General features: G+C 45.4%; 2 protein-coding genes across 5 annotated transcripts in view; both read left to right on the forward strand.

Annotated features, from left to right (window-relative positions):
- The window catches only part of Gle1 (GLE1 RNA export mediator), a 57,954-nt gene extending 48,005 nt beyond the window's left edge, over positions 1–9,949 (forward strand). Inside the window, exons 14-16 of one of the 4 annotated variants that reach the window (XM_050155338.1) lie at positions 363–445; positions 3,489–3,552; positions 9,670–9,949. In XM_050155338.1, coding sequence (XP_050011295.1) covers positions 363–445; positions 3,489–3,552; positions 9,670–9,765 — 243 coding nt within the window. In that variant the 3' untranslated portion in view covers positions 9,766–9,949. Of the gene's footprint in view, positions 1–362; positions 446–3,488; positions 3,553–4,223; positions 5,273–9,669 lie in introns of those variants that run through there. The other 3 variants (XM_050155336.1, XM_050155337.1, XM_050155340.1) reach the window with 3 other exon arrangements.
- A 2,723-nt stretch (positions 9,950–12,672) lies between these two features.
- The window catches only part of Sptan1 (spectrin alpha, non-erythrocytic 1), a 71,144-nt gene continuing 70,901 nt past the window's right edge, over positions 12,673–12,915 (forward strand). Inside the window, exon 1 of the mRNA XM_050155335.1 lies at positions 12,673–12,881. The gene's annotated coding sequence lies outside the window, so the exon portion shown is untranslated. The remainder of the gene's footprint in view (positions 12,882–12,915) is intronic.

Raw genomic sequence — 12,915 nt, forward strand, 5'->3', positions numbered from 1 at the left:
AAAAAAAAAAAAAAAAAAAAAAGTTGGGTCTTGCCAAGCGATGGTGGCACACGCCTTTAATCCCAGCACTCTGGAGGCAGAGGCAGGCTGATCTTTATGAGTTCGAGGCCAACCTGGGCTACAAGAGCTAGTTCCAGGACAGGCTCCAAAGCTACAGAGAAACCCTGTCTCGAAAACAACAACAACAACAAAAGAAAAGAAAAAAGAAAGTTGGGTCTTTTCCACCTATTCCTTAGTTCCTTGGTTAGCTAAGTGATGCCGTGGCTGAGATGTTTGAAGGACTGATAGGAAAAGGAGTGATTGTGCTTCTCTGATGAGTTGATTTTTGTTCTTTGTGCTCACGGTTCTTACTTTCCCTCTAGGTGTGTGGGAATGCCCTCATGAAGCAGTACCAGGTCCAGTTCTGGAAGATGATTCTTCTCATCAAAGAGGATTACTTTCCCAGGTATAGGCTTGTTAAGCAAACCACTGAGGAGTTAGTAGGTAACACTGAAGCCATTACTCAGTGCTAGTGCAGTGTTTGTGTGTGTTTCTTGGCTGAGTTTTTATTTTTCGTTCTGTCTTGTTCTTTTGTTTTGAGAGTCTTTGTAGTTTAGACTGTCCCCAGCTCTTACTAACTCTGTCTCGGCTTTTTTTTTTAAAAAACAAAAAACAAAACAAAACAAAAAACCCTTTTATTTATTCTTCTCTCATACAATATATCCTGACTGCAGTTTCCCCTCTATCCAATCCTCACGGGTCCCACCTCCACCCCTCCCCCAAATCCACTCCCCTACTCCCTGCTTCTCCCAGAAAAGAACAGGCCTTCCTGTAGGACATCAACCAAACACATCACAATAAGGTATGGTAAGACCAGGCACAAACCCTCACATCAAAGCTGTTCAAGGCAACCCAGTAGGTGAAAAGGGATCCCAAGAGCAGGCAAAAGAGTCAGACACCCCCAGTCCCACTGTCAGGAGTCCTCCCAAAACCCCAAGTCAACAACCATAACATATTTATGCAGAGGACCTATTATAGACCCATGCAGGCTGCACAGTTGTCAATCAGTCCCTGTGAGCCCGGTGAGCCCTGCTTAGTTGATCGCACAGGCCATGCTCTACTGTTGTCTTCAACCTCTGGCTCCCACAGTTCCACCTCTTTCTTTCTCTCTCCTGTGGAGTTGGTCAAGCTCTGAGAGAAGGGACCCAGTGGAGACCTCCAGCCTGGCTGGCTTTCTGTCTACTGTTGGCTGTGGATCTTGTGCATGGTTTATTTTAAAGTTGTATTTGTTTTTGTTTTTTGTTTTGTTTATTGGTGGAGCTGGGGTGGGGTTTGTGCATGCCACAGTGTACACTTGGAAGTTAGGACAGCATATGGGAACCTAGGTTTTTTCTTTCACCTTATGGGTTCCTGGGATCAAACTCAGGTAAGTCAGGCTTGGTATCAAGAACTTTAACACACACACACCCCAAGCCATCTTGCCTCCCAAGTTTGTGGTATTTTTGACTTAAGTAAAAAATGAACAAGGGTCAGTGGTTGAGCAGGTGCCGAGCATGAGCAAGGGCCTGGGTTTGGTCCTCATGATGTGGACACAGATCTGTTTAAAAATAACATTGTTGGGCAGTCATGACTCACACCTTTAATCCCAGCACTCAGGAGGCAGAGGCAGGTAGAGTTCAAGGCAATAGAGTTCAGGCCACCCTGGTCTTACAGAGCTAGTTCTAGGATAGTCAAGGCTAAACAAAGAAACCCTGTCTTGAAAAAAGGGGGAGTCTACAAGAGCTAGTTCCAGGACAGGCACCAAAAGCTACAGAGAAACCCTGTCTCGAAAAAACAGAAACAAAAACAAAAACAATAAAAAAAGGGGAAATCTTTCTACTCATCCTTCACTTTGATTTTTTTAAGAAATTTCTTTTTAACTGTGTATATTTGCACCTGAGAATGTTCCCAAACACACACATAATGTATGCATGTGCCTTTAGAGGCCAGAGGTATTGGAGCCCCCAGAGCTGGAGTTGTCAGGTGCTCTTCATGGGTGCTGGGAATTAAACTCAGGTACTCTGCAAAACCAGTAGGTACTCTTAACCACTGTGCCATCCCTCCGACTTCTTCTCCTTAATGTTTGAGTAAATGGTTATGAACTTCAATGAAAACACCTTTTAAATATCATTTGTTAAGGAAAGGTATAAACTAGGAAGATGTTGAAATAAGGTATTTGATGTTGGCTGTGGGTGGTAGGGCACTTATCTAGCACATTCTAGGCTCCATTCAAACCATGAGATACATGTACTCTTGTACCACTGAGATGATACTGGCTGATTTTTGAGGAGGAGTTGGAACAAGATCTCACTCTGTAGGCCAGGATGCCCTGGACCTCAGCAGTCTTCTGCCTCAGTCTCACAAATCCTGAGATTATAGGCTTGAGCTCTGTGCCCAGGTGTATGTGGGGGGAGTTGTGTGTGCACATGCACATGTAACTCAGAGGTGTTGCTGAACCAGTATCTCTCATGAAGCTAGAACTGTCTGGAAATGCTGGGCACCAGGCCTCAGGCATTCTTTTTTTTTTTTTTTTTTTTTGGTTTTTCGAGACAGGGTTTCTCTGTAGCTTTGGAGCCTGTCCTGGAACTCCCTTTGTAGACCAGGCTGGCCTCGAACTCACAGAGATCCTCCTGCCTCTGCCTCCCCGAGTGCTGGGATTAAAGGCGTGCGCCACCACCGCCCATCAGGCATTCTTTTGTTGCTGTCCCCAAGCTCTAGGATTTACTAGTGCATACCCCGATCTCTTGTTTTCCCGTGTGTTCTGAGGATGGAACTCAACTCTTCATGCTTATGCAGCATGCACTTTACTAACTGAGCCATCTCTCCAGCCCAGGCTGAACTTGGATCGTACTATGTAGCCAAAGGTGGCACTGAATTCCTACTACTTCTGCCTCCTGTGTGCTAAAGATTAGTGTACGTGACCATGCCTGGCTCTGGTGTGTTTATGTGTTGTTTCTAATACTTGTGATTACAAGTAGTCATGAATTGAGCCATGAAGTTGAGTCCATCATTAAGCCAGATTCCCTGACTGTGGTATTGCTTTGCACCCTTTCACCCTGAAGTGCTCTTCCAAATTCACGGGGATTTCAGGCAGGGGGAATGCTTTGGTGGCACTCATCCTATCTGGTCACAAAGACCTCAGAAAAGAGCAGTGTGTCCCTCTCCTTTGTCCATTTGGAAGACCAGCAAGGACCACTTGAAAGAGCAGCCAGCGTTCTTTTTTTGTTGTTTCATTTTGTTCTTTTGAGACAGGCTTTCTCTGTATCTTTGGTTGTCCTGGAACTCATTCTAGAGACCAGGCTGGCCTCGAACTCACAGAGATCTGCCTGCCTCTGCCTCCTGAGTGCTGAGATTAAAGATGTGCAACGCCATTGCCCAGCACAGCCAGCATTCTTTAGAAGAGTCAGTGCATCTAGTCCTCACTTAAATCACATCTCTCTCTCTCTTTTTCTCCCTCCCTTTCCCTACAGAATTGAAGCCATCACAAGCTCAGGACAGATGGGTTCTTTCATACGTCTAAAGCAGTTCTTGGAGGTAAGAGGCTCCCTTCCAACATTCCCTAAACTGTAGCCTGAGATGCACTTGGGTCCTGTAGTCTTGGGTCTCCAGACCTGATAGCCGTCTCTTCTGTTTTCCCACACTCTGCTTTTTGTTCATAATTCCCCTTGCATTTTAGACCACAGTATGCCATTTCACCCCTGTATACGTTCTCCACTCTGCCCATCAGGTAGCTGTCCTGAAAGAGTATTAGATGGTAAGGTGTGTGTAACAAATCTCTTACAAACTGTTTGGCTTGTTACCCAAGGTTCTTCTGTCAGTCTCGGGTGAAGGGAACTATGAGTGTGGCTCCTTCGCCCCGAGACCATACTGTACTTTTGCTTGGATTTTTCCTCCATTTCCAAGTACCAAGACATTCATCTTAACAGGTCATCTAGAGCTCTGTAGTAGTTCTGTCAAAGTAGCCCACTGACCACCAGCTTCTAGGAACCTATAAAATAGTGATGGACAGATGGGGCCATGCTATGGGGAAACGGGTAGGCAGGCATAAAAACAACTCTACATTTGTCTTAGGTTTCCACAGATCCATTAGACTTTTGTCTTCTCTTTCTCTGGTCTGGGTCTTGTCCCTCAGTGTCTCCCCACTGTTAACACTAGAGGCAGTTTTTTCAGAAATTCATCCTGTTTTCTTCATCTTTCATATCCAGAAATGTCTGCAACGCAGGGAGATTCCTGTCCCCAAAGGCTTTCTGACTTCCTCCTTCTGGCGATCCTGATGTCCTCCGTCATCAGTCATCACATCAGTTTGCAGGAGGGGAACAATAAAGAACTGAGACAGCGCGTGTGGAAGAAATCATGTCAGATTTAGAACTTCATCAGTGTGTTCTTATGTATACATTTGTACCATGCGACTATGGTTTTCATAGTTTACAACCTTTTGCCAGTCTCTTGTCAGATTTGGTAGTTCCTGTAGGTATCAGGACAGACAACAAGCTATGAGAAGAGTCAGAAGAGGCACTTAGCACTGGGATGCATCCTTTGTCTCCAGGATCTTTCCGAAAGTTGGTGAGACTTTGTGTTTTCCTCTGACCTGGAGCAAGTCCACCATTTTCACTTTCACCCTCAGCCCCATCACTTTCCATACACACACTCAAAAGAGTAAATCTCCTAAGATTCCCTTTAAAGTATCATGTGATGTTTGAGGCCAATCTCTTCTATGCAGTCTTAGTATGAGGTAAAGCACTTTATACTTTATGGCTTGTAAACTACTTGTATATTCAGAGGACATGTGTGGTGTAGGCATGGACTGAACGCCAGAGTGCGTCAAGGTAGTTGGTATGTGGATCAAGACTAGGAACGTGGAACTATAGAGCACTCTCTGTCTTCTTGATCTGGAATTTGGTCCCTGGATAGCTGGGGATGCTGTACTAGATTCAGTACCTTTTTGTTGTTTTTCTGACAAAAACTAAGATTGACTGAGATATGATTTACAGCATTAGGTATAAGCTGAAGTTCATCAGCAGTGAATGCATTGGTCATTAGGAGGAGCTGACTATCTCAGGTGGAAGCTGGTATTTGTTTTATGAATAGATTGACTCTCTTTGTGTACTGCAGAGGCAGAGCCACAGATCAAATCTAGTCCAGCAGGCATAGGGCCTTGTGTGGTGGGTATCTGTTGGTTCTCTTGAATGGCCTAAGATTTCAGTTGTTTACTGCAGTGCCCAAAAAGGTAATAAAGTTTGAATTTTTAAAAATCCTCTGCTATTATGTGGTTGTCTCAATATTATCTGTGTCTTGCAAATGAGCAGTATATGTAAATCCTATGGGCATGACTTTGTGCAGGTCTAGGTATGGAATATGTGTTTCTTCCTCTTCATCTTGGAAAACCTGGTTTTATATCATTCCTTTTTTAAAAAAAATGATGTTTCAATAACTGACTTTGATCTAGCAAGAGATGTGGGGGGTTGAGACTATAGCATTTACCTAGCATGCCGGAGACCTTGGGCTCCAGCTGCAGTGCCCCTTCCCAGGAAGAGAAGTAAGAATATTAAGTTCACTAATGTAACAGAACAGAATGTACACTTGAACAGGAGACTGGACTTCATTCATTTTCGTTATATCAAAAATGTAATATAAAGCAATGTGGCAGTGACCCAGCACTTGGGAGGCAGAGGCAGGTGGATTTCAGTGAGTTCAAGGACAGCTTGGTCTATAGTACGAGTCTCAGGACAGCCAGAGCTAAATAGTAAAATCCTGTCTTGAAAAACCAAGAAAAAGTAAAAAAGTACTAGTCCTTGGGAGCTATTATTATAAACTATTTAGGATCATTAAATGCAGGTTTAATAGTTAGTCATCTCTAAGAATCAGACTAGTCTTGTAGTCATATTAGATATGTTTTCAAGGCCAAACAGATACATTTTTTGTGCTCTTCAAACACTTAAGAGACCTACAGAATATGGCATTTAAGATGTTTTATAACATAAAGCTCTTCATGACAGTGATATACATCTGTTCCTAGGAGCACCAATCTACTTCAGAGAAAATGATAGACACCAAAGAACCTCCATATAGAGTTTGCTTTCGTTTGTTGCAAAGTTAGTCCTTGGACAAGAAACTGCCCTAGCCTCCACTGCTGATAGTATGCTGTCCAAACTGAACAAGCAGGACACAAAAGGCAGCTGCCGAGCTTTGTCAAGACAAAGTAAGATAGTCCTTCAAAATTCCCGCTTCACAGAAAAGTATGTCAGATATTCTAGACAGGCCTGTAGGCCAAAGATGGATGCCCCAGTGTTGCAGAGGAACCTTGGGTGGCTGTTCAGGCAGCCAGGATGTTTCTGTCCTTTCTGTAGTTTTGGAAGTTGTTTGCTTTGTTTACTCTGGTATTAGTTTATCCTTCTCAGGTCTCCAGTGGGGTTGAAGAATAGATAGTTATACTGTTTCCTTTGTTACCAAATTCAGAAAAGAAACTTATAAAAGAGATGTAAAGTTTATAAAGTTGAGAGACATAAAAGCTTAAGTTGTTTAAGAAAATGTTTTAAGGTCTAAAATGATTTTTTTAGGCTGGTAATACAAGTTATGGTAGAAAGTGGGTTAGGTATAACCTTCGGACTCATCAAGATATGATAATAGGGGGCTGGAGAGATGGCTCAGAGGTTAAGAGCACTGACTGCTCTTCCGGAGGTCCTGAGTTCAATTCCCAGCAACCACATGGTGGCTCACAACCACCTGTAATGAGAGCTGGTGCCCTCTTCTGGCCTGCGGGCATACATGGAGGCTGATCACTGTATACATACTAAAATAAATAAATAAATAAATCTTAAAAAAAAAAGATATGATAATAGAGTAATTTCTCTGACTTTGTTAAATACAAATGGAGTAGGCCAGGTGATGATGGCACTCACCTTTAATCCCAGCACTCAGGAGGCAGAGGCTAGAAAATCTCTGAGTTTGAGGCTACCTGGTCTACAAAGTGAGTTCCAGCCTAGCCAGGACTGTTTCATGGAGAAACCCTGTCTTGAAAAAAAAAAAAAATAAGTGGACTTTGCATTGTAAATATAATTCTTGCCTGATAATTGTTCTAAGTGTATATGGTTTTACTGTGTTCGAATTAAAACCTTTCCTTTTTATTCAGACAATGCCTGATAATTGTTCTTGTATATAGTTTTATTGTGTTAGAGTTAAAACCTTTTCTTTTTATGTAGATAAATGGGAAGGGACCTGCTAGTCTATCTCACTGTGACACTCTGAGACTGTTAATCAGGGGGTAGAATCAATTACTAGCTGACCAGAATTACCCAGAGAGATTTTGGAGGACCCAGGATATGATAAAGAGGCACAGGAAAGAGTAGGGAGGGGCTTAGAAAGATTTGTGGGCCCTTTTGATCTGGGAAGTGTGGAGAGAGAGTCATCTGGTTGTCCCTCCACAGTTTTCTTAATTATCACTATTTTATCCCAATATCTGACTACTGGTTTTTAATTAATAATAAGCCATTTAGATAAGTGCTTGATCATGTGGTCTCATGTAACACAGCATGCATTTGGAGGCCGTCGAACAACTGTGGAGTCAGTTCTCTGTTTACAGGGGTTGGGGATTGAACTCAAGTGTGAGGCTTATGTGACAAACTCTTTTACCAGCAGAGTCATCTCACCAGCCTAAGAAAACCTTTGTGTGAAGATTTGTCTCTATTGTTGGTTTAATAAAGACCTAAGTGGCCAATAGCTAGGCAGGAGAGATGTGGAAGAGGAATCTAGGCGTGCAGCTTACACCAGAGAGACCAGTGAGACTGAAGAAGTTGGACATATGCTGCAGAGCAGAGGTAACCGAGCCATTTGGCAGAGCGTAGATTAGTAGAAACAGGTTAATTCCAGTTACAAGAGCTAGTTGGGGGCAATCCTAAAGGCCAAGCGTTCATTATTAAAAGTAAGTTTCTGTGTTGTTATTTGGGGGCTGGCAATCAAAAGATAGTCCAGGGGTTGGAGAGATGACTCAGTGGTTAAGAGCATTGCCTGCTCTTCCAAAGGTCCTGAGTTCAATTCCCGGCAACCACATGGTAGCTCACAACCATCTGTAATGAGGTCTGGTGCCCTCTTCTAGCCTGCAGACAGACAGAATATTGTATACATAATAAATAAATAAATAAATAAATAAATAAATAAATAAATATTTAAAAAAAAGATAGTCCAACAAGAAAGATTGCTAAATGCCTTTTTTTCCCCTTGGGTTTTTCAAAACAGAGTTAATCTATGTAACAGCACTGGCTGTCCTAGAACTTGCTCTGTAGACCAGGCTGGCCTTGAACTCACAGAGATCCGTCTGCCTCTGTCTCCCGGGTGCTGGGATTAAAGGATGTGCTTCCACACCTGGCGAGAATACCTTTTTTAGCAATTTAATATTCTTCCTTCAGATGTGATTAGCAGTCTCGGCATTTGTCATTCGATGCTAATTCTCCTAATGGAGTCTCAAATGTGAACAAAGAAGATCATTGAAGGCTGGGTTTTTGATACCCACTGATAGTGTCGCCTCAGAGACCATGACTGCCAGCTGATAGCTGGAGCTCCATACAGGCAGGCACATCAGATTCTTTTCCGCAGAATGTACACGCTGCATTCTCTTCAGCTCAGATTCTCACTCATCGGCCTGCTTTCACTGCAGCATGACCTCATTTCTTGGGCTGAGTGCCCAAATTTTCGTCGTGTCATTCTTTGTCCTATATCATCTTAGTGCAGAGAATTCCAGTAGGCTGCATCCTCTGCACATCCATCATACAGAAAGGGATGACTCTGGGGGCTTCTTGTCGGCCTTGGGATCACACCCGTGCACACACATACACACACGCGCACAATCAGGAATCCTGTGATGACCGCAGTAACAATGATGTTCAGACATCCCTAGGTGCCAGTGATAGAAGCCACAGAGCTGCTCACACGTCCTTTTCACTCCTGACTAATTCTCTTTGCTCTACCATACTTAATGCAGTCACTGGATTTCCTGTGGATCTACAAAAGCATGCAAGAGCTGTAAGCCTCCAGCAATGTGATGCATTTACAAAAATATTCATTGTAAAGTGCTTACTGATAGTCCCTAGTAAAAGCCAGGCTTTATTTATTAGACAATACCCGGTTAGGGGCTGGAGAGATGGCTCAGAGTTAAGAGCAATTGCTGTTCTTGCAAAGGACCCAGGTGTGGTTGCCAGCACCTTTGAGGAAGTTCACAATAGTTTGTAATTCCAGTCAGAGGATCCAAAGTCTTTTTCTGGCCTGCAAGGGCATTAGGCATCTACATACAGCAGGCGAGCACTCATACACATAAAACATTTCTATCTTTTAAAGTAAGAGTTTGTAAAAGCAAGTATACATTTGGACTCCTCTGAGGCAGATGATTGTTGATCTGTAGTGCTGGGGATTGATCCTGGCTTCACCTATTAGAAGCACATATTCTACTAAGTGACAAAACTCCCAGCTAGTATTGTGCTTTTCAAGTAGGTAAAGTCAGGTGCGTGGAGAAAAGCAGTAAGAAATATTGCCATGGGAAAGTCGACTAATGCAAGCTTTTCAAAACTGTCATTAGGCTATTCTCTAGACAATGGAAAGCTAACATGGTTTTTTGAGATTTGATATGATTTATGAAACTGATTATTAAAAAATGTGTTTAAGATTAGCAGGAGATCTGGGCATGATGGTACCGCCTCTACAATCACAAGACTCAGGAAGCTGAAGCAGGAAGATTGCCATGAACTCAAGACAGACTAAACCACAGCATGAGACCCTATCTTGAACACCAAAAACTCAGCTATGCCACTAATCCCAGTACTCCAGTATGGCTCATCAGGTAAAGGTACCTGCCACCAAGCTGATGACCTGTGTTTGATCCCCAGGATCCACATGGTAGAAGAAGAACCAACTCCAGAAGTTGTCCTCTGACCTCCATACATGCCCTGTGGGTACACAAGTAAGCACACATGAATACATGTAATAAAAAATGTTAAGTATATAACTCGGTTAGTAGAATATGTGTCCAAGTGCTTAGCCCAGATTGCCAGAACTTTCTCATCCGAGGTGGAAACAATGCCATGAAACAAAGGTCTTTCCCCCCATTTCTGTCTCCCCGCAGTCCCTGGCCACCAATCCTCTGTCCTCAGACCTGACAGTTGCGGGGTTGTGAGATCAGGACCATATATTATCGGTCCTGTGTCTGACTCATTTCACGTAGCATAAAATGACCTCAAGATTCACACAGTCTCTGTGTTTGGAAGATTTGTGTGACTGGCTTGCCAGCTCCACTCCTTCAGAAGGTCATTACATCCGTTTTGTCAGCTTCTTTACAGGGGGAAAAATAACGCAAGCACTTGCTTTTGAACTTTGCAGAGAATGCAGAGTAGCGGTAGAGAAAGTGGACAGGTGACTCTCCGTGGCTGTGATGGATAAAGACCTAACAATTAGTGTTTTCCTCAGCCACTGACCTTTTGAACAAGGGATCAGGATTTAAACTACAGAGTTTAAATCCAGGGGCCCTGGAAAGCTTAGAATTCGCTTGGATTCACTGCTTGTAAGAAGGCAGAGAGGTGTGACTGAGAACATGGCGCAAACCCAAGCTGTCGCTGTGCAGTGCCTGCTTTCTTTCTCCCTCTGAAGTTCTCTCATAAAACAAGGTTATTATCTGGAATATCCTCTCCCTCTCCCCACGCCGAATAAAATGTGAGGCATGTGCTGAGATTGCAGGAGGAAGGGAAGCAGCAGTGGCAGCCATGAAGAAGGGCTTTTGGTGGCTCATTTCTAGTTCCAAGTGAGAACAGGTGAGTGGGCGAGGAGAAGCCCGAGGCACTGTTATCCTGGTCATTCTTCTGCTCGGAGAAAGGATCATTCCAACTCTGAAGAGAGCTCTCTGTAGCTTTCCGACCTGTGGGGCATTTGGTAGAAGCAGCTGGAGGCCAGGGTGACCCCTCAGCCCTGATCCCATCCTTTACCATGGAAGTATAAGGTCTTGGGAATTAGTCATTTTGTAGCCAAAGCTGAATATCTGATTTTAAAATTTGCTACTACTAGCTGAAATGGTGGCTTACTACGGATACCATCAGCTGTTTTTCAGAAATGTGCAGCCCAGAACCTGCTGTGGAGGGACACACCTTTAATCTCAGCATTTAGGAGAAAGAGGCAGGGGGATGTCTGAGTTTGAGGCCAGCCTAGTCTACAGAGTGAGTTCCAGGACAGCCAGAGCTACAAAGGGAAACTCGGTCTGGAAGAAAAAAAAAAGTTCAGGAAGCAGCTCCCCAACCTGTTTTCTCTGTAAAGATTTCAGGAAATGCCTAGTTTCCTGACAATTTGTGAAGCTACTTCTGGGGTGTGGCCACGCCTTTTCTGTCTCTCCACTCCAAGGACGAGGACTAGGAATCTTTCTTCACTATCATGCCCACAGCCAGGGCAGCTTAGACATCACCATGCAGATCCTAGGCTCAGGAGAAGCCAAACTGCAGAGGAACAGGAAGCTCAGGACTGGGCCTCACCCAAGTTCTGGAGCAATGCCCAGTGTCTTTGTAATTATTTAAGGAGGAGGGCGGCTTGGTAACCAGGAGGCTTGTGCCTGGGGGAGCTGCAGAGCTCCCAATCGGCCTGACTACACAGGAATGAGCTGGGTGCCACTCCAATGGTTGCCACAGAGCTGCCACCCAAATGGAGGAAGGGAAAGAGCTTTTACAGGAGGGGAGCCTGCCTACAGTTTAGAGCCAGGCCCTGAAAAGGGGCTGTACAAAACAGAAATTGCAGAAATCTTGTTTTTCTTTTCAAAAGTCCAGCACACCCCCACCCCACCCCCGCACAACTCCTTGTGTTCAAACCTTAGCTGTTCTGATTGCTTCCTGCCTGACCTGGGGAAAGGGCCAGCTTCTATGTCATCAGGGTGCTCATTTGTAACATGGAGAAGGCAGTATCTACCTTGTGATTAGTGCAAAGATTAAAAGCCCAAAGAGGTAGCACACAGTGTTACCTACACAGCAAAGTTTAATTAATTGTGGGAAAAGAAACCCTAATATCTTTTTTTTTATCAGAACGAATGCACCATATTCTACTGACAACAGGAATTCTCCAAATCCTGAAATAAAAGCCTGTAACACAAACCAGTCTTTTTTTTCTTCCTAATCAGGATTTTCTTTTTCCTACCACCTTCTCAAACACGGAGCCCCAAATCATCTGATTTTCTTGGCCCCAGCCCCCAACAAAACAGGCAGACTCGCGTCTCCCAGCGCCAAGCCTCCTCCTGAGAAACTGGAGAGGCAGAGCCAACATTCCGGAGAGATCACCCGAAACGGCCAGGGCGTTTTTTTCCCGGCCAGGGCAGCAGCATCCCAATCCTGACTGCAGCGATGGGTCCCGCCCCGCCCTTCGCCGCAGTCCCGGAAGGGCTCCCAGGGGCGGAGGGGCGCGGCGCAGATTCTCTGCAGGGCGGACTGGGCGGGGCAGGATTGCAGGACCCACGCCGCGGCGGGCGGAGGCGGCGACTCCTCTGCGCCGCGCCCCGCACCCCTCGCGCGCGCGCCCCCGAGCTCCCCTAGCTCCGCCGCCCTCTGGTTGTTTATCCCCACCCCCACTACCCCGCACCGCTGCCACGGCTTCTTCCGGATGCGCTCGGCCCTTTCCGCACAGCAGCCGAGCGGCGAGTCCCGCCCCTCGCGTCGCCAACTCGGGAGCTTCCCTCGAGCTCGCGCTCGGCCGCCGCGGGGGCGCGCGCGGTCGCCTATAAAAGCCCCGGCGCGCGCGCGCCACCGCCACTATCCGCTGCGGAGCGAAAGGCGTGAGGCAGAGGCCGCGGCGGCGCATCTTTTTCCTCAGCAGCCCACAGCGCGGCGACCCACGCCCCTCACCCCCGGGAGCCGGTGAGAAAGGGCGGCGGGAGGGAAGGGAAGGCCG

The sequence above is a fragment of the Alexandromys fortis genome, unplaced genomic scaffold (genome assembly GCF_014885135.2).
Source record: "Alexandromys fortis isolate MF-2015 unplaced genomic scaffold, M_Fortis_MF-2015_v1.1 scaffold_72, whole genome shotgun sequence".
Lineage (NCBI taxonomy): Eukaryota > Metazoa > Chordata > Mammalia > Rodentia > Cricetidae > Alexandromys > Alexandromys fortis.